The 26,375-nt window shown below is 41.0% G+C and overlaps 1 protein-coding gene across 2 annotated transcripts; it reads left to right on the top strand.

The window, feature by feature from the left end:
* The first annotated feature begins 272 nt into the window (after positions 1 to 272).
* On the top strand, positions 273 to 26,135 carry RPAP3 (RNA polymerase II associated protein 3). 2 transcript variants are annotated; one of them, XM_066633543.1, is made up of 17 exons: positions 273 to 304; positions 1,763 to 1,972; positions 3,229 to 3,369; positions 5,159 to 5,281; positions 7,843 to 7,970; positions 9,321 to 9,442; positions 10,476 to 10,546; positions 10,632 to 10,763; positions 12,621 to 12,748; positions 14,536 to 14,657; positions 16,183 to 16,253; positions 16,383 to 16,499; positions 17,320 to 17,549; positions 21,664 to 21,862; positions 22,271 to 22,368; positions 23,649 to 23,749; positions 24,616 to 26,135. In XM_066633543.1, exons 2-17 carry the CDS (start codon positions 1,820 to 1,822, stop codon positions 24,699 to 24,701), a joined length of 2,022 nt encoding a protein of 673 aa, XP_066489640.1. In that variant the 5' UTR covers positions 273 to 304; positions 1,763 to 1,819; the 3' UTR covers positions 24,702 to 26,135. The 2 variants fall into 2 exon arrangements, with proteins under 2 accessions (XP_066489640.1, XP_066489639.1); XM_066633542.1 differs by lacking the exon at positions 273 to 304 and adding an exon at positions 314 to 396.
* The last annotated feature ends 240 nt before the right edge of the window (positions 26,136 to 26,375 follow it).

Here is a 26,375-nt window from a genome sequence, read left to right as displayed (position 1 = left end):
TGTTGCCTTTCGACCAGCTCGGCTCCGCCCCTTCTCTTCTTAGCCAATCAGTGACGAGCTGCTTCCCGTGGGGTTGTGGCGCGAGCTCCAAAACGTCACGCTTGACGCTCAATGCGTGCTGTTGCGTTCTGCCTTTTCGACACTCTCGGCACTGCCCCCTTTTGTTCTCAGCCAATTAGGAAGGAACTTTCCTGTGGAAGGGAAGGGCTTCAAGCTCACCCACGTGACTGTAGGCGCGCATGCGCGTTGTTGGCGGTTCAGATCGTTATTTCCATGGCAACGGAGGTGGGCTGGCTCTGACGTGGTGGGTCAATAGTCCCTCACTGCCGCGTGGGGTGTGATGGGAAGAGAAAGTGGCGGTGGCTGAGGAGAGAGGGGCGGGCTTCGAGCGCGCAGGTGAGGGCGCGGGCTGCGGAGCTGAGGTGGCGGGGTGGGGAGGAGCCTGTGGGGGCCCTTTTGGGGGCTGCGTGAAACTTAGGCAGCGCAGAGGCCTTCCTTCTTAGCCGTGTAACTGGGAGCCCATCCCGTGTCGGTCTACTCGGAAGTAAGTCCCATTATGGTCATTGGGGCTTACTCCCAGGTAAGTGTGGAGAGCACTGCAGCGACAGAGCCCAAGCCTATGCAGGTCTACTCAGAAGCAAGTCCCATTATAGTCAGTGGGGCTTACTCCCAGGTAAGTGTGTTTGGGGTTGTGTCCTAAGACACGAACAGAGAAAGTGCCTTGCTCAGGGTGGCGTTCACAGTTACTCCCTACCTCCTGTCCTTACAACAACCCTGTGAGGTAGGTGCGAGAGAGAGTGTGTGTGACTGGCCCAAGCTCTCCCGACAAGCTTCGTGGCTGATTTGGGGATCTGAACCTGAATCTTGCAGGTCTAAATCCAATGTCTAAACCAGGGGTCTCCAAACCCCGGCCCAGGGATCAGATGCGGCCCGCAGCAAGTCTCTTTCCGGCCTGCAGCCAACCTCTTGTCCCCTGAAAGCCTCTGGCCCACTCAACTGAACGTGACCAGAACTGTGCTCTGATTGTGTCTGGAGAGTGTTCTGAGGGCCAGAGAGGTTGAGTGAATGAGCCCATTCATTCATTTATTCACTCATCTAAGTTCCATCTCCAATTTATTTATTTAAATTTCTTTTCTGGCCCTCCACACCACACCAGATATTTGATGCGGCCCTATGGCTAAAAAGTTTGGAGACCCCTGGTCTAAACCTAAGAGCCCAATCCTATGCATGTCTACTTAAAAGTAAATTCTATTGTAATCACTGGTGCTTACTCTCAGATAGGTGTGGATAGGATGGCAGCCTAAACCAGCGGTTCCCAAACTTTATTAGCACAAATAATAACAACCAGAAAAAAGACCCTCAAAGTATTTATCTCCCTATATGTCAGAATGCCAGATGCAAGGGAGGGCACCAGTATGAAGTCTCTTGTTATCTGGTGTGCTCCCTGGAGCATTTGGTGGGCCGCTGTGAGATACAGGAAGCTGGACTAGATGGGCCTATGGCCTGATCCAGTGGGGCTGTTCTTATGTTCTTATATTTGCACACACTTGCAAACTGGGGGGTGTCCCCTGACAGCAGCACAGTGTGCCTTGACCATTGTCAAATAACAGATGGTGTCCCTTGATAGTTTTAGAGCCTTGTCAGTGTGCTGTGGGTTGAAAAAGGTTGAAAATCGCTGCTCTGATATATAATGCTGTTCTATCATATAATGCTCATATGAATGTGCACCTGCTGATACTGCTTACACTATTTTATTATACAGCGTTTTGAAAATACTTCTTAGCCACCTGGCTTTCCCCCCAATCCATTGGTTTGCCAGATGACTTCACCAAACAAAGCAGTAGAGTTACAGCTGCAAGTGCGGCAAAATGCTGAAGAGCTGCAAGATTTTGTGAGAGACTTAGAAAACTGGGAAAAGGATATTCAAGAAAAGGATTCAGATTTGAGGCAGCAAAGTGGAGCTCCAGAAACGGTAAATTGAATGTGTTTATTTTAAGATTGGTGGAGATACTAAAATAAAAATATGTTTCTATGTTGATACATAGGAGCTTGATACAAGGAGGAAGGACTGCTGCAGCTTCTCTTACCCTATCCCATTGCCCTGGGTTTCCCTAGCTTACGGGGCCTTTGGAGGAGGGAGCAACTGTAGCTAACCTTCCTCTTTGTGTCAGACTTCAGTTTAATATGTCCAGATCCCCTACTTCTGATTTGGTGTCAGAAATGGGGCATCTGGGAACTTTTTAAATGAAACTCAACTTAACAAAAAAGTAAAAAACTGGCTGTTCTTCCCTTGTCCCATCTCCCCACTCTCTGGGGTTACTGGGCAATGGAAGCAGGAATTGCAGTGAACTCCAGCTGCAACCCAAAAACAAATTGTCCTTGGTCTGCAAGTGGGAGATGGAAGAAGGTTCTCCTTCATGCTGCCAGTGCCCCGAGTGTTTAAAGGGGTTTCAGGAGTCGTCCAGGTAGGACCACATTCGGTGCGTGACCTGGCCTGACACCTTATATATTTATATTTATTTATACAGGTATTTATATACCACTTTTCTTTGGTCGTCAGATTGCTCCTCAGACTTTAATCCAAGGTGGTTTACATAGGCAGGCTGTTCTAAACCCCTGTAGGGATTTTTACAGTTGAATAGTTCTAGTCTTTCATAGAACTCCTCGTTCCAGCTGGATTCCTTCCTGGTCTGGCCTCTGGCCCTTCACCTCCCACGCTCCACTTGACGGCAACTCCTCTCTGCCACTGAGGGTCAGCTCATCAGTATAGCAGCATGTCATCAGTTCTCGGGTACTTCCACTTGTGTCGAACTGGCAGCCTCAGATCTTCAGGCATACAAGGCGGCAGCTCTACCAACGGAGCCAGACCTCCTGCCCTGATTTTGTAGAGAAACTATATATTATTCCCTGAGGGTTCAGTGGACAAGTACTCCTCTCCACCCTTGCTACTCAGTTTGAAACCACTCGCACTGCTTTACTTGCTAAAACAGAGAAAATATACTTCCACCTTTAATGTTCAATGAGTCCCACTGAAATGGAAGCATGTCTTTTGGTGCAGATGGGAATTCACATCCACATTGAGAGCCAATAGTTGCTCAGTAAGTTCATTAGATGCATGAAATGGGATCTGGTATGGACCAGTAATAGGTTTTTACTGCTGTAAACAGACAGTTTCTCAATTATTAAAAAGATGTGTGAATATAAACTGCTGAATTTCCTTCTCTTTAGGTTTTACCACCCATTCGAAATGAAGCTTATAAGAAAAAGAAGAAAAGCAAAATTAAAGCATCCTCGAAGAAAACTACTGAAGAAAACAAAAAGAACAAGATAAAATCCTATGATTATGAGGCATGGGGAAAACTTGATGTGGTATGTTAACATAATTATTATAAGACTAGGGTAACGTACACAGGTTTTGCTCTGTGAAATTAGATATTTAGCATTAAAACTTTCTAAAATAATAATAACATATACAGGTTGAGACTAATTATTCGCATGGGTTCCGTTCCAAGCACTCACATGGATTTAAAAAAAAAATAAAAAACTAGTGATTTTTTTAGAAATTTTTTAAATTTTTTATAGAAAAATCTATAAAAAATAGTGATTTGCACTATAGCAAATCAATTTAAAAAACAAAGTTTCTTTCCTCCAGTGATTGAAAAACAGTCTTGCTGACCTTCTGACTCTAAGATAAGAGTCATTAAGAAGACAATCCATCAGCACTTCACTCAGCTCCTCCCTTCACCAATGCAAAATGATCACCTTTCTTTCACATGCTGGGGGAAGGGAGGGGTCCGAAGGAGAGAGAAGGACTGATGAATTGTTAGCCTGCTGCCCTCTCTCTCTCTCTCTCTCTCTCTCTCATTAAGGAGGCTATTGTTAAAGGACTGTTCAGTTTTTAAAACTGATTTTAAAGAGATGCATTTTTCCCCTTCTCCGGGAATCAGCACATTCTTTCTTATTTGCAGGGGCAATTCGTTTTGAGTCAAATCTGTGTATAAAAAATCCATGTATAAATAGGCTGGACCTGTAGTTACATTGGTTGGCAACCTTCCGTCTCGAAAGACTATGGTATAAGCCTACAGCAGCTGGTATTTCCAGGCAGTCTCCCATCCAAGTACTAACCAGGCCTGACCCTGCTTAGCTTCCAAGATCAGACAAGATCTGGCATGTGCAGGGTAACAATTGCTACATTCCCCTGGGGGCTGGGGATAAGAATAGGCTCTCAATTTGGCTGTACTTGTTGTAAGAGGTGACTAAACAGCCACAGGGTAGATGGGACTCGTTAGCCTGGGAAGGCAGCTCATCTGAGAGAAGGAAAACTCTGATCCCAAACCTCCACTGCCTTGTGGCTACATCCAGTTATGGAAAAGTCTTCAGGAGTCAACCTCGAGGCAAAATCCGGAGCTGGAGTCCCTGAGGCAGTTCATGGCTGAACACAGTCACGTTCTGGCAACTCCTGCAACGCCACTGGAACCAACTGTATTGGCCTCTGCCTTTCCATTGGACTATTTCAGCGACGTGGAGAGGGGGGATTTGCTGCATAGGTAACAGTCTATCCTCCATATCTACCTTACCCAGGCTTCGTGCACTGGAGAGGACACTGTTCCGGAACCACTATTCAGAGCGCAATACCATAGTCTTCCGAGACTGAAGGATGCGAACAACTGGTGTAGTTACATTTAAGCAGAGTTCAAATAGTTTCATAATTCACACTTAACAATGAATATTATAGTTTATTAGCAAAAAACTGTAAATGTATTTCCAAATATACAAAAGAAATGCCTCATTACCTTTTTTTGGGAAGAAGTTGGAGGCAGTCAGAATAGGTTGTTATCTGTAACACAACACATACATAACATAGTTTATAACGTAACACAATAACGCATAACAAATCTCACACAACACTATAAGACATGTAACATGTTCAGGTTCATGGCAAACTATGGTCATGCAAACCTGTTAGCTGTTAGGGGAAAAGAGAGGAAGCAGGACTATGGAAGCACAGAATTGATTTCTGAAGTAACCCATTATGTTGAAGGAGAAGTTCAATCACAAGTGGTATTTTAACATTCCTGCTTTACTACCACTATTGCTTGTCCATACATACTTTTTTTTGGTTAAATCATAGTTGCCTTTTAAATGTGTGTCATTTCAGGATAAGATACTTGAGGAACTTGATAAGGAAGATAGCACCCATGACTCTTTGTCTCTGGAATCAGATTCTGAAGAAGATGGAATCCGTATAGATACAGAAAAGGCACTTGCTGAAAAGGAAAAGGTTATTGTGGCATTTTAAAAATGAAATTTCTTTCTCAGTACCCATTTAGAATGCATATTGGATAAGATTCTAAGGAAGCTCATGTTCTTAAGACCTGTGAATGTATGCAAAGCTTTTAAGAAGCCCTTTCTTCTTAAAAGTGAATTTTGAATTTTTTCCATATACAATGAAGTTTTATTACAGATATTTGACATTTTAGAGCCCAATCCTGGGCTCAGCACCATGACTTCGTGCTGCCGTGCACTGTCGCAAACATGCCATAAGGCATGTTTGTGAGCCTCACCACCAGGCTACTGCCCGTACTAGCCCAGCACTGGCCGGTGCTGGGCTAGCGCTGGGCTAGTGCAGGACAGGCGCCCAGCCTCAGTGGCTCTGTGGTCTTATGGACCACCGAGCTGCAGCACAGTAAGCAGAGCAGGGAGAAGGGGTTCTGGGGAGGGGGGCAGGCGGGAGGTGTACCGGGGGGAGGGAGGGAGGCAGGTTCGTGGAGCTCCGCTCGACCAGATCCAAGGCGTTCGTGAAGGGCTCAGCACTCTACACAAATGCCTTTACCACCAACATTTTGCTCGGTGATAAAGTGAGTAGCCCCATTGCAGAGCTGCTTATCTTACCGGGAAGAAGGGAACAAAAGTTCTGTTCTCCCAAGATGCCGTCCACAGTAGCCCAGGGTGCACAGGATCCGGCGGCAGCTGTTCTTGGTGCCGCCGAGGCTGGGCGTCCCGGGCAGCTCAGGAATGGGCTGCCCATGTTCTACGTTATTTTTCAATTTTTTTTTCATGTCCTGAATGAGGTTCTGATTTATCTTTTAATTTCTACATAATCTTGATTCACTTCTATTGACTTTTCAAAAAGGTGATTAGGGTGCTGTGATGTGTTTAATGTGGTGACCTGGGTGTTATTGGAATGCTAGTGACACTGTGCCCTGTACTTTATCTGACCTTATCCAACAACTTAATGTAGATCAGTATTTGTTTTTGTCATGTTGCATTGCTGGTCTTGCTGTCAGGCAGTGAGGGTCTGGGGCTCTCACATGTACCACTGGGTACCATCTAAAGTACCACTGATGGTACTAGTTCCAATGGTTGAGAACTGCTGATATAGATGGTAGAACAAACATATTTTCTTTCAAGAAAGAAAAATATTAAATCCTAAGAAAGTAAAAGAAAAATCTCTAGAAAAATTTCCTTGGAAAAATATAAGAGCATCACAGCTGCATCTTCTGGAATCTGCCTTCTGGGAGGAACAGAATCATCACAAATCAATAACCATTGGCCCAAATAGATGGTTCTGAATACAATCGTTGATTTTTTTTTTAATTTGAAAAATGTATATCCTACCTTTGTCCAGATAAGTGTATACGATATCGATTATACAATATTTCGATGCTACCTTTCTTACTGACTCTCACAATGAGTGAAATTCTTGTAGACCGAAGGTGGTTCACATATCTCCAAACCCCATTTTTACAGATGGCGTTTTTACAATTAATGTTCTATGAGAAACTTAAAGAACTTCCATATGTTTTCCTTTATGTGTGGTCATCATTGTTTTGCCAACACATGCCTTCTGAGCTTTCCAGAAGGAGCAGCCACAAATCAACCAGGTGTTGTTCTTGGCAGCTGACCTCCATACTCCTCCAGCTCTTGGCAGCTTATCGCAGTTGACTCTTTTGTCCTTCCAAATCATGCCCAGGGTTACTCCCATTTAGCTTCTTCAGGCAAGGCACCTCCAGACCGTACCTCCTTCCCTAAATCCAAGCAAATCAACAGGGTTACTCTTCTTCTACCGCCATAGGTTCTGTATTCCAAAGCCAGTTCTGAAATCAAATTGTGTGGGTAGGTGGGTAAAGTAGTAGTCCTTTATTCACTTACCTAGAAAAGAGTCCCACTGAACTCACGGGGACTTACTTCTGACTGGACATGCATAGGATTGTTCAGTAAATGTTTTTGAAGATACAAATGAGAACTGGGGCAAGCATCTGATGAATTTATTCTCTTTCTCCAGAATGTTGAGAAGGATTGTTCCTTTCTCCTTTTGTTGCCCATGGTTGTTTAGCACACTGGTTTCCATCCTGAGGTCCGTGGACCATAGGTGGTCATTGAGACCCTCAGAAAAAAATAGACCCTGAGAAAAAAATAGCCTTTGTTCACTTCCGGTATCCTGCCAGCAAGCAATTGTCCGCAGACCACCAAAGACGGTGACGAATGGATCGCCCACAGCCACATGGCAGTCCATTCTCCATCCTCTCTGATAGTTCACAGGGAGTGCTTGGCCCACCAGAAAGAGCAGAGACTAGACCACCCACAGCCACATATGGTCTATGATGATTGCAATTTTTGCCTCAGTGGTCCACAGGCTTCTAAAGGTTGAGAACCACTGGTTTAGCAGCATAAAGACATCATTTGTAAGAGAATATTGTGAATGAATTTCTGATTGCCTTTCCTAAAAAAGGACAAGAGTTTGAAGCAAGTTTCACATGGTCTTGCTGAGCTCTTCCTTGCAAAAATTGCAATATATTTGTAGCACTTGTCATTTTTTTCTTTTTTGTTTGTTTTAATTAGGGCAATAATTATTTTAAACAAGGAAATTATGATGCTGCAATAGATTGCTATACAAAAGGAATGAATGCAGATCCTTACAATCCAGTTTTGCCTACAAACAGGGCATCTGCTTTTTTTCGACTGAAAAAGTAAGACTTGTATTGGATATCATTGTTCTACTCATAAGTAAGGATTTTTTTTGCATAATTAAATGTATTGTGTGTGTCTTGGAGATCTAGATAGCTATGTTGCATCATCACCATATCTTCTAAAACATCCTGTCACCTTTGCAAATCAAGATTTTCCTTTTGTACTTGGGGAGGAAAAAAAATAAAGATTCCTACTATATCTCTTGAGGGTTAATTTACCTCCAAACCTGTAAATAGTTACTGAGTTCCCCCTAACTTTTTATAAATGGGATAAGGTAGAGAAATTTTGTCTCTTCTGCTACAGTATTGTAGGAACTAGAAATTGAGTGTTGCAAGCCCTTCAAAGCGAAGAAGTATCGGAAAGTAAAAATAAACTTTTAAAATAACTACATTTGCATTTGTATGAAAATCTTTGCGTTAAAATGTTTTAAGTTTTTTGTCTTGCCTTGATCAAGGCAAAGAGAATCCCCTAATATTGAAATACAACCAAAAGAGGTTTACTGTTGAAATAAATCTATAGTTTATTTCTTCTCCCACCCATTTTTGCCTTTGCACACTCATAGGGTGTAGTGCTGGAGAAGAGGGTTCACATTCTTGCCAGTGTTCACATTCTTACCCTTTACCTGCAGTTTAATTATAATGACATGCATTATTTTGAAGTATGGTTCAGTTTAAAAGTAGTTTACACAGCAAAATAAATCAATAAATGGTTCCCTGTCCCCAGGGTATTCACTTCAGTGTTTAAAAAGGTGCAGAAGAGACACCTGCAGCAGCCACTGGATCTGTCTCCATACTGGGATTAAATGTAACAGTTGCTGTCCACCTGCTAAATATACTTTATACACTTAAAAGGTGTCTCTTTGCCCAATTAGCAGGAGATGTTCCCACTGCCTGCAGGGAAGATAAGTTGAGTCATTGTTCCCTACTGGGGGAGAGGGGCGCAGGAGCCCAGTTGTGTTATGGGCGGCTCAGTGCAGGGCTTTGGCCTCAGGCTTCCAGAAAGTTGGCACCACATCCAATAACCGTTAATCTAAAAACAAGATGGAATGCGAGTACATGATCAAAAACAGCTTGATGTGGCCATTCTGAATGCACAGGTATAAACACTTATGAAACATCCTTGTCCTGTGGACCCTCACTGATTTCTTGCAGTAGCATTTGGAGCAGCAACACAAGAGCCTCCAGGCTATGGTTGCCTTGGGAAATAGTATGCCAAAGAATATTATCAGGAATTTTAAGATTCCTAAAGCTTCTCCCCAGTTGGGGTGGGTGAGCACTGGCAAAAGTTCCATGTGTATGTATTTGTGTATGATTTTTGTTCTCATAGTAACAAATGTAATATGATTCCAGGTATTCGGTGTCGGAATCGGACTGTAGTTTAGCACTCGCTCTGAATAAGAATTACACAAAGGCTTATGCCAGACGAGGAGCCGCTCGCTTTGCTTTGCAGAATTTTGAGGGTGCCAAGGAAGGTAATATATGTGTGTGTTTAATGTATAGCTCTTGAGCTGTTTTATGCTTCTTCATAGCTATGCTTCTGGAGGGGAAAAAATATTAATTTCTGTGTTGAGTGACCCAGTAGTTAGCTCAGGGGTGCTCAAACTTTCAACTTTAGGGATCCTGGACCTTTAAAATTGTATAGGAGAGATAATTTCAGCAGGTGCAGCTTGTCATCTGTGGGATGACAAGTTGCACCTGCTGAAATTCTCTCTTCTATACACTTGTTAAAGGTCCAGCATCCCTAAAGTTGAAAGTTTGAGCACCCCTGAGTTAGCTAGTACTAATTTTGGTCACTCTGCCTATAACCATTTTGATTTCTGCAATCTTTGCTGAAGCACACACAGTAAAGCTCAGCTAATGAAGAAATATTTATGGATGCTTATAGCAGGCTGCTTCCAAATCACTATGTCTGGAAAGCCTTGGTGCCAGGCTTTAGGGGTCCTTGGTCACTTGCTTTGCACCCTCCCTCCCTCCCCCCAATGCGGCAATACAAAGGAGAACACAATCCAAATAGTGGCTCTATTTCCCCCTACCATCACTTTGTAGGCATCCCTGTACTTACCAGGTGACCATGTGTCGCTGTAGCTTACCATGGAAAGGGTAATTAGCAACATTCTCCTTCTGTTGGCTCCAGATTAATATTCTGGATGACCCAACACTGCATTGGGATGGGAACATCAGAGAATTTTGAGTTGGTGCCTTGCAGGACTGCTGTTGCAATTGCTCCCCCCTTTGATCGTCCACATAGCTCACCAGTTTCCTTTCGTTCTGAAGGGCTCCATGTTTAAATTCTCAGATGCCCTGTCCCTGACTTTGCATCAGATACAGGACATCCAGAATTTTAACATGAAGTTAATTACATGCATCAATTTATAAAAAGTACTATTTATGAACAATTATCAAACTTGCATTAGATTTTTCAAATGCTTCAGTCACTTGCTTTTTTTTCTTACACAATACATTGGATGGTTTGAAAAGTCTACTTTTGTTTATCTTACTATTCAGATTATGAAAAAGTTCTTGAACTGGATGCAAACAACTTTGAAGCAAAAAGTGAACTTAGAAAAATTGAACAGGTAAACAAAGCTTGTTAAAATTGCTTAATGAACTTTTTTTTAGCTTTATAATAGCAATGCTTTGCACATGTTTACTTTGTTTCAGGCTCTTGGGTCAAAAAAGAATTCTGAAACTAAAGAACCAGATGCTTGTACAAATGTAGAAATTACAGAACAAGAAGTTAAAGAAATTGAAGAGCAGCAACTTAAGCAAAAGGCTATTGCCGAAAAGGATTTGGTGAGTATGACAGTATTTATCATGATGCAGCAGGGGGAAGGCAGGAAAGGCAACAAATTTGAATTATACAGTCATCCTAAAATACAATGGGTGGCCAAACTATGACTTGAGAGCCACTTACATCTTTTTGACATATAATGTGCGACTCTCAAAAATAAGTTGGCTGAGCTCTGTTTTGCATCAGAATTAATATAAAAGGTAAATAAGAAATTTTCAAGATTTATAATTATTTGCCAGATCTAAACTGAGAGACCACTGGATCTAAGTTTAATGTTCATAACGCAGCTATTTTCAACCAGTGTACCAGGGCAAATTGGTGTGCCTCAAATGGTCCACAGGTGTGCTGTGAGAGTTTGGGGGTGGCTCATTTGTTAGTAGAGCCATTGGAGGATGTGAGCCCCCTGTTGGCAGTGTGGTGTGCCTTGTTAATTGCTGAGGCACACCATCTGTTTTTTAACAATTTTAGCACCTTATCAGTGTGCCATGTGTTGAAAAAGGTTGAAAATCACTGTCATAGCAAGTAAATATATTTAAGATTGTAAATGCTTCTTAATATTGAGACTCTTGAAGAACACTTTGAGAATATTGAGAACACCTGAAGTTTATTGTATGTGGCTCTTAAGCACGTTTGGCCACACCTGCGTTATGTGGTACAAGTTTTTTACGTAGCAAAGTTTGTAATGCTATCTATGCACTATGAGCCACTGCAATTTGTCATTCTGTAAAAATGGGCTAAATAGGAAAACATCTAGAAAAATTTAATCACTATCAGTCCAACCTATTTTAAAAATTCTAGAAAATCAGTAAATTATTAACAGTGCAACAAAAATACAAACACAAATAAAATGATGCTTCATATCAAGGAAATGGGCCGTGGAGCAAATGTCATCTTGGAACTTATCATTCAAAAATATTTCAAGCAGACCATTTTTTTCATTTATTGTGTACTGATTTGCCATTGGTAGAGGTGTTTGCAAACAGTTATTTATTTTACTTATTAGTAAGACTTGTGCCTATCCTGTCTTCACCAGAAACAAACTCCTCTAGCCATTGGGAACTTGGATGGGGTAAATTTTGTTAATCTTGCAGTCTTCATACATTATAAAACCATTAGGGAATGGGTGGCAGACCCATTTTTTTCCCTTAATATCCATCTATCAAAAGTCTGACAGCAGTAAGAAGATTTATAACCATCTCAATATGCTCTATCTCAACCTTCTCTTGTAAATAGTTCAATAAAATTTCTAGTGGATCCTTTGGGATATTATACCTTATTACGTGCTCAATATAATATAGAGCTGCTTTCCAAAATTTCTTGACCCTTGCACATCTCCAGAAAATATGAAGTCTGCTGCTGAATATTCACATCACCATCTTTCACTACCAGTGAAATATCTTATTTATTATATGGCTTAAGTACCATCAAAATTGCCTGCTTCTATTTATTTATATTCCCTTATAAATTCATGATTATGGGTAATGGGGAACATTCTTCCATATGCAATATCGTGTTCTCTATGAAATTGGTATTCTTTAAGCTGATGTTTGCATTTTTTTTATTTCAGCAAGTCTAGTATGGTGACAGCCCAACCATAGCCCTGACCTAACTGCCACACTAAATATAAATTGCATTGGCCTATGCCAAACAAGCAGAAAATTGCATATGGCTGGAAAACATTTCATATGGTCATATTTTCATTCTCTTCTCCCATTTGCAGAGTGAGGAAGTGAATAAATGAGGAAGTAGAATCACACATTTAAAGTTTTGTTTTTTCAAAGTGTAAGCAACTTGTATAAGCCTGTTGAGACTCCTCATGTTACTGTTTATAAATACATTGTTCTCTTCCAAAATCATAGGGTAATAGATATTTCAAAGAAGGTAAATATGAAGCAGCAATAGAATGCTACACACGTGGCATAGCAGCAGATGGCACCAATGCGCTACTGCCAGCAAATAGAGCTATGGCCTACCTGAAAATTCAGAAGTGAGTGATATTGAATTTACTGTTTCTCATAACCTGCAATTTTTCTTAGAATTCAGTTCAAAATAACTCATTGCTAATTTTCATGCAGTCGTCTAAAAATTTGTACAGATGAGCAGTCTTTTCATTCATTCCACTGTGTCAGAATCTTTGAAACAATCAAAGGCAGAGGTATTGAATGGGCAATGCCTGGCTTGGCAGTACAACATGTGAGAGTGGATGTTGCAGTGGTTTACAAGCTGAACTTGAGTTAGCAGTATAATGTACCTACAAAGAAGGGTAGTGCAATTTTAGGTTGCATTAGTAGAACCATACCTTCCAAGTTGCAATAAGTAGTATTTCCACTCTATCCCACATGCTCAGTCCCTCTAGAGCAGGGGTGTCAAACATAAGGCCCGGGGGCCAGATGTGGCCCCCAGAAGCTTTTTATCCGTCCATCGAGCTCTCAGCTGCTGAGATGTTACTACTGAAATGGCAGCCCACACGAAAATTGGGCTTTCCCAAATCTTGAAATATGATCAAGATTTGAGTACTTTCTCTTCTGTCATTTGCAGTTAATGAGTTTCTATATGAGAACAGAGTCTGATTTCTGACCATTAACTGCTTAATGATGACACTTTCCACTTAATGACCTGGCCCTCAGCTGGAGCCCTGAATGCTAACTTCGGCCCTCTGTATGAAATGAGTTTGACACCCCTGCTCTAAAGCAGTGATTTTCAACTCTTTTTCATCTCACTACACACTGGCAAGAGGACCAGGTGAGATGCTGGAGCTTTGAGAAGGCTGGAGCCAAACTGGAAAAGGTTCAGAGAGGGACAACAAAGTTGGAGAGGGGTCTTGAAAACAAATCCTGTGAGGAAAGGTTGAGGGAACTTGGTATGTTTAGCCTGGAGAAGAGGATGCTAAGGGCTCTCTTTAAATATCTGAAGGGCTGTCTGCTGCCCCAGAGAGTAGAACTAAATCTAATGGGGTTGAGCTACAGCAAGGGAGATTTCAGTTGAATATCAAGAAGAATTTAACAGTGAGAGCAGTTCAACAGTGGAATTGATTGCTAGGGGAAATTGTGGGTTCTCCCTAGTTATTCAAGCAGAGGCTTAATAGGCATCTTTTGCTATGTAGGCTGAATCCCCTGCTTGAAGCAGGAAACTCTCTATAGAGTTTCTCCAAAGGATGCCTGTCAAGGCTTCTGCTTGAAGACCTCCAACAAGGGAAAACTGCATTGCTATAGTATATGCTAGTTGAGTATAGTTAATCCAATTGTGTATTTCAGCAATTTGATAGATTAAAATATTCTTTTTCTGTGAATTCTTCTGTGAATTCTGAGACCTGGACTGTAATTGTGGTCTCTCTGATCTTCCCAGTTGTTTTAACCATTAGCCATAAGAACCAAGAAAAAGCTAGGATGCTTGGAATTCTAACATAAAGACCTATCTGGGTGCCTTCAGGATCACAAGTCTTTCTTAGCCATGTTTAAATTAATGTTGTTCTTTACATCATAGTCACCTGGAAGGTTTTTGGAGTTTCCAAATAAGCATCACTTTAAGCTTTAATTCATAGGTGACTTGCGTTAGGACATGTCTCCGCATTTGTTTTCATGTAACAACTCGAAACAGGAACACGTTCAACTCTTCAGATGATATTGCAAACTCTAGTTGAACATTACTGATCGAATGTCTGCTCAGCTATGGTGTTAAGTTTGGAAACTTTGGTCTAAACTGTAGGCTGAAGGAATGAAAACAATACCTGATCTAATTAGCAGGAATAAGTAACCTTTTTTTCCTCTTGAAAAGATATGAAGAAGCAGAAGAAGATTGTGCTCAAGCTGTATTAATAGATTCTTCCTATTCTAAAGCATATGCAAGAAGAGGGACTGCTAGAGCAGCTCTTGGAAAGCTAAAAGAAGCTCTACAAGGTAAGATTTTGAATGATAAATGTTTTTGATGTATGCTTGCTACCTCTTGCCTGTTTGAGTTTCTCTGCGTAAAAGAAGCTACTCTTCATCCACATTTTACATGGGATAACAAAAAGCCTGCATATGTGGTGACTAGCTTATTCCAGTTTTATTGTTCTGGACTACTGTGGTATTTCAGATCACTGGGTGACTGCAAGGATATTTGGGTTTAATTTTTGTCTACCTAACTCTTGTTCAGAGGGCATTACTTAAACCTTAATTTTACTTATATAAAGACATTTTCATTCTCTTGAAAAAGGAGATATAGTATGATGACCCTGTCTAAACTGAAAATTGAGAGTCTAGTGAATTTGGTGATCTGAGTTGACCTGCTGTCCTGCTATATTGGAATCATGGTTCCTGAAAGAAGAGGGAATGTTATTTTAACCTAAAATGAAGCAAGCAAAAATATAGTGGGTCCTCCTTATCTGCAGGTTTGGCACCTGTAGATTTGACTCAACTTGGATGCTGACTCGATGTCTGGAATGTCTCAAGGACCTCCCAGATGTGACCAGAAGGGTCTTCCACGGCCTCCCCACACCCCTCAAAGTACCTTCCGGTCAGGTCCGGGGCATCCCTCTATTTGTGGAAGTTGGCATCTTGGCAGGGGGGTAGTTTGGGAACAAATCCCCTGCCGATACCACTTGGGTCCATTTTAATGGTTCCTAGTTTGTTGCTTTGCCACAGTTCTGAATGTCCAAACATTTGAAATGATCTGCTTTTAGTGCAGTTTCAGCAACAGTTAAAATTGTAGCAGTTCTTGAGCCAGTATTTAGAGTTATGATCATTTTTACTAGTTTATAAATTAGGGATATAATTGTGCTAGCATTAAGCAAACCCCATTGGTACTAGTGGGAGGCATTTCAAGTGCTTTCCCATTGAATTCAGTAGGACCTCCTAATGCTTGATTTTGGCTGGATTGTTCCTTAAAAATTAGACATTAAGCACCTGATCTTCTGCAATATGAAATAATCATATTATGAAAAGATCACAAAGAAGAAATCTTCCTGGTCAGCTTTCACTCACATGTGTGTTTAAGTGGAGAAAAAGATGGTGTTGACTCTCACATAAGTCATCAAACAGGATTCTTTTTACATATTACCCACCTTCCCATATCCCCCTCTAACCCTCCTCCTTGTTTTGTAATGTCTTATTTATTCTTTTTTTTTAAATTAAGAAACCAGTTAAATAAAGAGCAAGGGTGGTGCAGTGGTTCAGGAGTTAGACCCAGAAGATCCAGGTTCAGATTCCTGTTCAGCCAAGAAACGTCCAGAGTGACCTTGGGCCAGTCAGTCTCTCTCGGCCTAAACTACCTCACAGGGTTATTGGGAGGATAACAGGAGGGAAAAATCCATGTACACCACCCTGAGCTCCTTATAGGAAGTGTGGTATAAAAATGTGCAAAAATAATGTGTAAATAGGATGCTGTGGCATCTTTTATAAAGAATGTATTAAAGATGGCTTTCTTTGTTGTCTGTTTTGTCAGATTTTGAAACTGTCTTGAAACTGGAACCTGGAAATAAGCAAGCAATAAATGAAATAACAAAACTTAAGAACGTAAGTGCATTTACATGTGGTATAGTTATTTTTCAACTACAGTAAATTTATTTTCATTTAATCTATGCATTTTGTGAATTTTAAATCTTGCAAATTCTTAAAGATGGTTTTTTGATAAATCTTTTCAAGGAACTAATTGCAAAAGGGCTTTGGACAGTTCAGGAATATCATGGACAATCAGAGAATGAAACAGAAACACAATATTTGGTGAAACCCATTGATAAACCTTTGCATCTTAGGTCAACAGTAAGTAGAAATGATAAATGGTATCATTTTTTTAATAACTTTCAATAACACATCAAAATATGTGTGTGGCATGTAACAGGAATTTCTGCATGCGTTAACAAACAGAATTGTAGCTTGCTCCCCTGCCCTCTGCCAGCAGCCAGTGCCTCCCTTCTTCCAGCATAAGGGCATAAGAGAAGCTCGGATGGATCAGGCCAAAGTCCCTTGAAGCCCAGCATTCTGTTTCCCCCAGTGACTCACCAACTGCCTCTGGAAAGCCCACAACCAGGAGAGAAAGGCATACTATTTATCCTACACCTGCAATTAGTATTCAGAGGCATACTTTTGTTGGATCTGAGATGGCACATATCCAAGCCAAGTTCCTTGAACTTGGAGTACAAAATCCAGGCTGCATGTATAAAAGAGAAACATCTTCAGAGCGTGAGAGAGGAAAATATGTGAAGTTCATATAGATCTACTCTGAGAGCTCAGTTTCTTTATTTTAGGGGCATAAGAGAAGAAACGCAGGGAAGGCAGGTAAAAGGAAAAGCAGAACATTCAGATAGATTTAGTAGTTATGGTTATCCTGCTCTTCCAGTTTGACTAGGATGTGAAAAAGGAAAGAAAAAGCCTTTTACTAGTGGGATGATAATGTCTTTTGTGTACTTACCTGTGCACATTCATGCCATAATGAACTTGATGTTGCAAAAATGAAGAGCACGACAGCATATTAAAACTCACACATCTTTTCTTCAGGAATGCATTTTGTTGTTCATCAGAATACTGGCTGAGCTTCTTCCATAATTGTCATTGACTCACTACAGGGTTTTGTTCTGTTTAGAAACCCTTGAGAAGAATAGTCATTGAAGAAGTGGATGAAGAAATGCCAGGAGATAGTTTGGTGACTACCACCCATCTAGAATCTAAGAAGTCTGGTTCTGTGAGCCTAGAAGCAGGACAGGCTTCTGCATCTATAAAGAACTCAAACAAGGCTGATTTCTGTTCTCCAGCTGATACTCCTAAAGCAAAGCTATTGAAAATAGAAGAAATAGGCAATTCCACAGCAGTACAGTAAGTGTGCTGATTTTAGTATCATATATTGTGGCTGCAGGATCGTGTGTTCAACTAAGTACTTGTTGGGTGGGAGGGAAGTCTTACTAATACAATTATAACTGAATAGTAATTCAGATTGTTGTTTTGGTGGTACTTTGCTTTTTTTAAGCTACACACAGGTATGGAGAAATTCAGTGCTCGATCCTATACTCACTTACCTGGGAGTAACTCCCATTGAAATAAATTGGACTTACTTCTGAGTAGACACGCATAGGATTGTGCTGTTCAAGGCAGTTAATAGTAACCATCATCATCGTCATTACTTGACAGCATGTGTGCTTTTAAATGAATTTCAAATATCACATTTCAACAGTGCTTTTTCAGATACATCTGTTATGTAAATACACAAGGGACGTATTGGATTTTCTCATTTCTCATATTTTTATAGCTTCAAGAAACTCCATATGCTATACAGTTGATAAGAATGCATTCTTGATGCCAAGTTCCAACCCCTGAATAAGTCAAATGAAGTGACAGATAAATTACAGGAAAGCAAGTGGCTACACTATAATCAGCGTTAAGAGGGCTTGTACGTTTGACATGTTTTTTCTTTGTTATGAATTTGCAGCAGAGCTTTTACTACTGCAGTTGTGAAAGTTTAGTGATTTAAACTCCATTTTGTTCTGAAATTGCATATTAGGAGGACTTATTGGTCTTTCTTACTCATTTCCTTAGCAAATGTGTTTTGGCTATAACAGTTCATATCAATAGTCTTAAAATATTCAGTACATAGCTTTTTGTATTTAATCGTTCTTAAAAAATAGTCTGTAGTTCTAAACTAACTCTAATTTAAAAGCTTTGTTGCATGATTGCCAGAAGCATTGTTGTGTGTGTGATGCAGGGTTGACAGAGACCACTGAAACCAACGTAAGTTCAAGGCTTTTATTGTGAGGAATGGAACCTGAACCAAAAAAAACCAAAAAACACCTTTGTTCCAAATTCCCCAATTGAGTGAGGACCTGAGGCAGGCAGGAGGCAGCAGGACTTGAGGCAAAGGCTCGATGTTTGTTCCCTGGATCTTTGAGGCTCTCCCAGGGGCTCCTTGCTGCAACTCTCTCCTCAGCTCTCAGGTTTCAGCTCCGCTCTGCAGCTTGGTCTCTCCCCCAGCTCTCTCCTTCCTGCAGCTTCTTCTCTGGTCAGCTTCCCTGGTGGTCCCCTTCCTCTGTAGAGCTCACTCTCCAAGGCTCCTCACGGCAGCTTTTCCCTGGTGGTCCATTCCCTCTCTGCTTGTGCAGCCCCTTTTATAGGCCTCTGCACACAGCAGCCTCTACCTTCCCTCTGCTGGTACTGCAGCCTCTTCTCCTGCAGCAGTTTTCCCTCTGGTCCACCTCAGACAAACTCAAGTTTTACACATAACATGTGTTAGCCACTCCTCAGCCAAAGCTATATATAAAGACTTAAAATAAAAATATAATCAGCAGTATAGCCATGAAAACAATTTAAATATTAAAGAACAAACTCGACAGAAAAGCAATTAAAATTGTAGCATAAAACCCAACAAAATGTAAAAGAGCTGGCCAAATAAAGTTGTTCTTGCATGGTGCTGAAAAGAAAATAAAAAACATTTTTTGGTAGGAAATTGCACAGGCAAAATGTCCTGTTCCAGTCACCACCCACTTCACCTCCGATGTTGAGGGGCTCTCTTTCTCGAATCAGGACTCTCAGGAAGAACCAAGAACCCGGGCAAGTTATAGCCCTTTAAAAATTACAAGTGGATCTAAAATGTATGTTTATATTGTTAGTCCTTATAGCTCATTTTAAGGGCTACACATATAATGTAAATACCGTAGACACTTGCCTATAAGGCGAAAAATTCATGCTTTGAAATCCAGTGTGGATTGCCTCTTCGTCTTATCTCCGGGTCACTGAGGAGCTTGGGTGGTTTAAGGGTATCGCGGCAGCTATCAAAAGCCCAGAAGAGCTTCCCTCTGGCTTGCAGCGCCCTCCGTTTGCTGCTGTGCTTCTTTCGCTGCTAGAGACTGCAGCCTGTACTTGCGGGCATGATGGGAGCAAGTCATGGACTCCGGAGCTCTCTCTTTTGTTCTGCAAAAGAAACAGGCTGCAGCCCCAGCATGGACACAAGCTGCAAAGCCTTGCTTTGCAAGACTTTGCAGGAGCATGGGACTGGGAGCACCACGTGGACAGGCTTGCCTAAGGAGAAAGTGAGGAGCTACACATGGTAGCAAGGTGGCTGCATTAGAAATCTCTCCAATTTGTGCTTTCCGCTTGGAAGGTAGGGTATGGCAATCCCTTTTCCTTCCACTCAGTGTTCCTCCCTTGTGCTTTTGTTCAGGTTATTTGCATTGTAAAAATAAGATAAAATCTATCTGCATTGTAAAGAGGTACATACCTACACTTTCCTGGGATTAAGCCTCATTGACTATAATGGGACTTACTTCTGAGTAGACATGCATAGGATTCAGCCCCAAGGGCTTTTGCACTGTTGTTGCTGTGATGTCTATATAGAGATCTTCCCTCCTTCACACCTTCCCCCTGTTTTTGCACTGGTCTGTATGGAGATCTGCCCCCCCCCCCACTTCCATCTGTTGGCTCTGAGTGTGCAAGGGGTTTTCAGCTGGTGTTGCTGTGATGCCTATATAGAGATCTTCCAGCCCCCACACCTTTCCCCTGTTTTTGCACTGGTATGTATGGAGATCTGCCCCCCCCCTTCCATGTACACAAATGTATTTTATGATCTTTTACTTTATTTTTAATAAATTAGATGGTATAGTTCTTAGATAACAATTACTGGACATTTTTCAGGATCTGGCCTCGGGTAAAATCAGACAAAATTATAGTCAGACACCTCCCTAAGTTAAACCCCCCCCCTCGCCGAGGGTCATAGCAAATTCCATGATTTTGGGCTCAAAACCTGCCCTCGTCTTATCTGTGTGAGATCAACTTATAGACGGGTATCTGCGGTAGGTTTTAGGGCTGATGATTGTTCACAGGATTATTTGTAGTTGGCTTTTATTTCACATTGTCACCTAAAGCTTCAGAGCACCTAACAGCAACATTAAAACAATGTAGAAAACACAGTACAATAAAAGTCCAGAAACAAGATGGAAACCATGACTACTAAGAGACACTGCCCTGAACTTTGCAGAATCCCCAAATCTCCACTAGAGAGAGATGTCTTTTGAAAGGTGCCTGAAAACCAGGAGATGGGCAGTGCAAACTTCTAGGCAAGGGAGTTCCAGGATGTGGACGCCACTCCTGATATTGTCACACATACCAGCCAGTTGGGCCTCTGCAGGTGTCAGCATGTGGAGCGGGGCTTCAAAAAGATGTGAGTGGATAGAAACCTGTGGGAGCAAACAGTTCTTAATGTACCTAAGGCCCATACCCTTAGAGCTATAAGGTTAATAACCAGCATCTTGAATTAGAAACCAATTTGAAGCTAATGGAAATTGAACAACAAGGAATGACATATCTGAGCCGAAAGTGGCTTCAGTGTACAGTGACTTGACTGTAGCATTCTGCACCAGTTGCAGTTTCCTAATACTATCTGGGTAGCCCCAGATAGAACATGTTACAATAGTCTAATCAGGATGTGAGAAATGGCTGTGTTCACACAAGTAGTTTTAAATGAAGTTACTACTGAAATTTGTCTTGGGGAAGATTGTGTCTGCAGATCACCACATGACTTGTCACTCTTGGTGGAAGACCATGCACCATGTTGAAGAGGTGCAATATTTCATGTAATTTGCACCAATTAATTCTTGCATTGTGCAGTGGTGTAAATTCACTCGCTGTTAACAGACAGCATGCATTTCTAAAATGGGGTAAGTTTATGTGTGCATATAGGAAACATGCAGATCATTTTGGTCCAGTGAGGAACTAACAAGTGAAAGATGTTTGTGTGGCTGTTGACTTCTCAATCTGAGGCTTTTCACAAAGCAATTTACATGCTTTGCATTCATTTCAGTGAAATGTCCATGCTAACCATAATAAGGCTGACTGCAAAAGCAGTTGTGTTCTGCTTTGTAAATTATAGAATGGTATGCATTTCCTAAAACCTGACTCAAAATAAAAGCAATCATCCTCATTGTGTCTGCCTTAATGTTTTTAGGCCTCTTAGCAATGTGAAAGAGAAACCGTCACCTGCCTCTCAGCTTCCCAATATGGAAAAACAAGTTGAGATAGAAAACCAAACACTTCTTCCAGTTTCTGCATTTCCTGTACCTCCAGTTCCTATAAATTCTTTTCAACTTGAATCAGACTTCAGAAAATTAAAAGGCTACCCAGATCAATTGTACATATACTTAAAGGTAAGATAAAAGTTATGGCTAACATTTGGTCTGGAATGGAGAAACCTACAGTGGGTCCTCATGGATGAAGAAAGGGGTTTGGGCAACTGAAATCCTCTGAAAGCGACCAGTGCTGCTTTCCGGTCATGTCCAGACCGTCTGAGGGCTGGGGATGCCTTCCTGGCCCTCAGAAGATTTTCTGAGGCCTCCAGAAGGCCAAAAATCGTGAATTCTGGTTTTTGGCCGAAAACCGGACATTGCAATTTTTGGCCTTCTAGAAGGCATTCTTAGGTTCATGGAGGTAGTATTAATGTATTAACGGGTTTGTTTCACTCATTAAATTTTTCTTTTTGATACACTGTAGAAGATTAACTATAATAGTGTTTAATAATAACTTTCTTACATGTCAATACTTTTGTTCTCCCCAAGCAAATTGATCCATCACTTTATCCAAGTCTGTTCCAAAAATCCTTGGATCCAGATGTATTTTGCCAAATTTTGAAAATTCTGCAGGAGTTTTATACTGGGTAAGTTTAAATTCCTGGATTTTTTGATGATTTCCTTTTTAAAAGTGCTTTTTTTTCTTGGTCCCTGGCTGAAAATGGTGTTGCTGTTTTTCACAGCATATTTCTGGATGCAGTTGGAAGTGAGTTCTGCTTGTTAAAAGCTTGTCAGTATCTAGAATCAATATTGCTTCAGATATTCTGTATAAGAGAGAGTATCTTATTCTGTAGGAAACTTTACAGTTCAGGAAAAAGATCAGCAGCAAAAGTAATGCTCAGAGAGAAGACATACTCTTGCCATTTTGTCTTTTAGAATACTTGAATGAAAATGGCTTGTTGTGCAACAGCCAATAAATATGGTCTCCATAACAATTGTCACTTTGTTCACATATGATTTCACATTGTACATTGAAGGCACCAAGAACCTCTAAAGTACAGCACAAAATCCAAAGCGATTCCTTGCCCCTCTTCAAGCTTGTAACTCAAGAGAGGGGACATTTGCCATCTCTGACTTCATGCTGTGCTTTCGAGAAATTTTTATTGCTTCCACAAAACAAAATAAACCATTTCTCCCCAACTCTCGGGGGGGGGGGTGAGGATCAATTTTTAGCTTTGTGTTGTGTTTTGGAGATACTCGGAATGCTTCCAGTGGGGAATGCAAAGTTAGAGTCAAAGTTCTTGGGCCTTGAGAGATGCAGTGTTTGTGGTGACCACAAATAATGACTTTCAACTAAGGCCAGCTCATGCGTTCTTAGGTATCTAAGTATAGGACTATTGATTATTCTTGAACAAAAGCAATGTGCTGGAGCCCCAGGACCTGATAAACAAGGTCTTTTTAAGGAGAAAATGAAGATTGGACATTATCTATTTGAAGTGATCTTGGTAGGAAGCATAAACAAAAACTCATTGTCAGTAAAATGGTCTTGAATAATTCTAAAAGATGGAATAGTTGTCATGGAAAAGTGACAGATTGTTAGCCTTAGGTGGGAATAACTCCTGGCTCTTTTATTCAAAGGATTCTAATTTTCAGAATTAATAACAGACAAGTTCATTAAGGTGTGTGTGTTCAGGTTCTGGATCTGTCTTGATTTTCAGATTATCAGCAGTTCTTTGTAGCTTGTCATAGGTCTTCAGGGTAATTACTTCTGTCCCTTTTAACATTAGTTCACATGCAGCTAGATCTTTTTAATTATTATTTGTATGTTTTACTTTTTATTATCAGCTTTATAGTCATGTCATGATTTTTTCCAAGTTAGTTATTTGTAACATGTTATTTACAGATGTATGTTATTCATGTCTCCTAGGAAAGAGGAACCTTCACTCATTCTAGAAATTCTGCAGAAATTGTCAGAATCAAAAAGATTTGATATGGCAGTAATGTTTCTCTCAGACTCTGAGAAAAACAGTAAGTAAAAATGCAATCATGAATCTCTCTTGCAATGGGGTTCTTGTGTTCAGAGATTTAAGCCAACTATGATTAACGTTCAGATGTAGGATCTTGCAGAATCCTGAGAGTATTTATTTATTTATTTGATAAGGATATTTTAATCAATTGTTGTGGGGGAAATTGGAAAATATTGCTTTCTCCTCAAAGGAAAAGTTAGAAAACAAGATTATCTGGCTCCAGTTTGATGGCCAGTTAATATAATTCACATTTTTTTCTTTGCAGAATTTTCTGCAAATACTTATTGCTCTAGTAGAAGTAGAAAATGATGAACCTGTTAGTACATGTTTTGCTGCATCTAATTATCTGGTTCGGAAGGTGTCTGTTTTCTATAGGAAAACATAATTGCAAGTTACAGCCCAATCCTGTTCATAGTTAAGCACACATAAGCTACCAAAAGTATGCCTCAGATGTGATTCACCCTGCATGAGTCTGTGCTATGTTGTCCAGTGTGTCAGTGTTGGGGTCCTAAGTGACAAGATAGGATTTTTTTTTTCCCAAAGTCAGATTGGCAGATAACCATGGAAAGTTTATATTTACTCATTTGTTTAAATGATCCTATTGTTTTAGAATGCTTATCATTTTGTTCCTTCCTCCTTCTTTCTTTGAGGCAAAGTATGATGGGCCTCTATGTGATGGCCATTCTGACCTCAAGAATTAGTGAATGTTGAAAGTGACATTGATTGTTTTGTATGGATATCGAGGCTGCCTTTCCATGATTATGCAGGAATGGATTTAATGAAAATTCTGTAACTCTATATCTAAAACAGAAAATATATAATTGAGAAAAAGCATAAGAAAATGTGTTAAAATCTCTTCCCTTGTAGCTGCACGTTCATTGTTTGGTCATTTGGAACAGTCAGGATTGAAAGATTCTTCAGTGCAACACCTTAGGGTAAGATACAGCGTTTGAGATGTGATGGTCTTATCTTCAGTACAGCTCATTCTACACCTTGCCTGAAGGCAGTAATTTAGATAATGGATCCAAAGTGCCTTTCACTCAAACATGAGGGAGTCTCCCAATTTCCCCACCACCCAGGTTGCATCTTCCCAGTGCGTGCCACATCAGAAGCCATGCTGGAAGGTCTCCCAACTCTCAGAAATGGCTTTTGGAGATGAAGTGAGAAAGGGGCAAAAGAAAAAGCTCACCACGCATGCAGTATTCCATGCATTTATTTTTTTATTTTTTATTTTTGGATCCACACTTGTAAAAACAGATGAAGTTATATTTATTTGGAAAGAAAAAGATAAAGTAACCCTGCAGTTAGGCCGAGAACCTATAGCATTGCAGAACCTGGTTTGAATAGGCTCTCTCATTGGTCATATTGTAGAATCACGGCTGATAATGGGCTATGAAAATATTTTATACATTTTGTCTTTTGTGTACTAACTAATTTGCTTGTTAAGAATGATTCTGTATTTTTGTTCTTATGAATAAATTCACCATTGTTTGTTTACAGTGTTTCAGAGTTGATGGTTTTTAATTGAAGAGGAATCTATTGCAGATGTTGCATCTCCCATACTGTAATGCCACCTCCAGCTATTTAAGGGTCACCCTCCAGTTGTTCTGTGTCTCCCCACCCAACTGCCACTTCAGCACTCATGGTTTCAGGGGGCCACTGAGCAGACGTACAACCCAATCTTGAGATCCCCAGCACCAGCGCCAGGTGTTGCAAAAGTGCCATAAGATGTTTTCTCACTGTTGAGAGACTTCCAGTGCCGGCAGAAAGGCCAGTGCCAGTTGGCATTTGGCCTTAGTGCCAGAAGGACGCTGGTGAAGAGTTCCCAGCAGTTAGTATCCCTGCCAAGTGGCAGGAGGCTTTTAGGGACGGGGGAGTGGCAAAACTGGGTGAGGTAGCGAGGACTGGTGGGCAGATCGGGCCCAGGAGGGGGACAGGGATGGAGGCAGAAGCTGCTGCCAAATTCTGTGCCCTCTTCAGAGCTACACCGCCCAACACAGACCTCCTTGGTTGTGCACCACCTGAGCTGGTGCAGATCCAAGGAGACCCACTGAGGCCAGCAGATTTCTACATGGTGGTAAGGGAATCAATGTTCCCTTACCCCAAGAAGACTCCAGCAGCTGCTCTGGCCCAGTGGGCTACAATGGGAGACATTTCTGCGCCACTGTACCGCATGACGCCAGCAACCCATAGGATTGGGCTGCCTGTGTGCATCAGTAGTTTGCCCCATTTTGCTTGCAGCCTGATAGGCACTCAACCACCCAAGTTTGCTGTTTTTACTTTTATTTATAATTACTTACATGTTTCAGTGAACCACGTTGGTTTTTCTCTGAGTAGGTATTGTATAGTTCTTATTTAAGGAAAATAAATTCCTAGTCTAATTCTGTTTCTCTTGGTTTGTCTGTTTTTTGTTCCTATTTTAGTTGTTAACATAGGGTAGGGTCCAAAGGACCAACTTTTGCTAAGAACTCATCATTCATTGCTTTGCCAATTTTTTTCAGGCTAGATGAGATAAAATCTGAAATTGTTTAGTTACAGGATGGGTTCAGAGAAAATTGGGTGAGTGGAAGAATAATCTCTGCTTGTTATCAGCCCATTGCTTTCTCTTGCAGTAAATCTCTTGATCT

Source organism: Tiliqua scincoides, chromosome 7 (genome assembly GCF_035046505.1).
Source record: "Tiliqua scincoides isolate rTilSci1 chromosome 7, rTilSci1.hap2, whole genome shotgun sequence".
Taxonomy (NCBI): domain Eukaryota; kingdom Metazoa; phylum Chordata; class Lepidosauria; order Squamata; family Scincidae; genus Tiliqua; species Tiliqua scincoides.
Note: the sequence above shows the minus strand (reverse complement) of the source record. Positions and strands in the feature narration are given on the sequence as shown.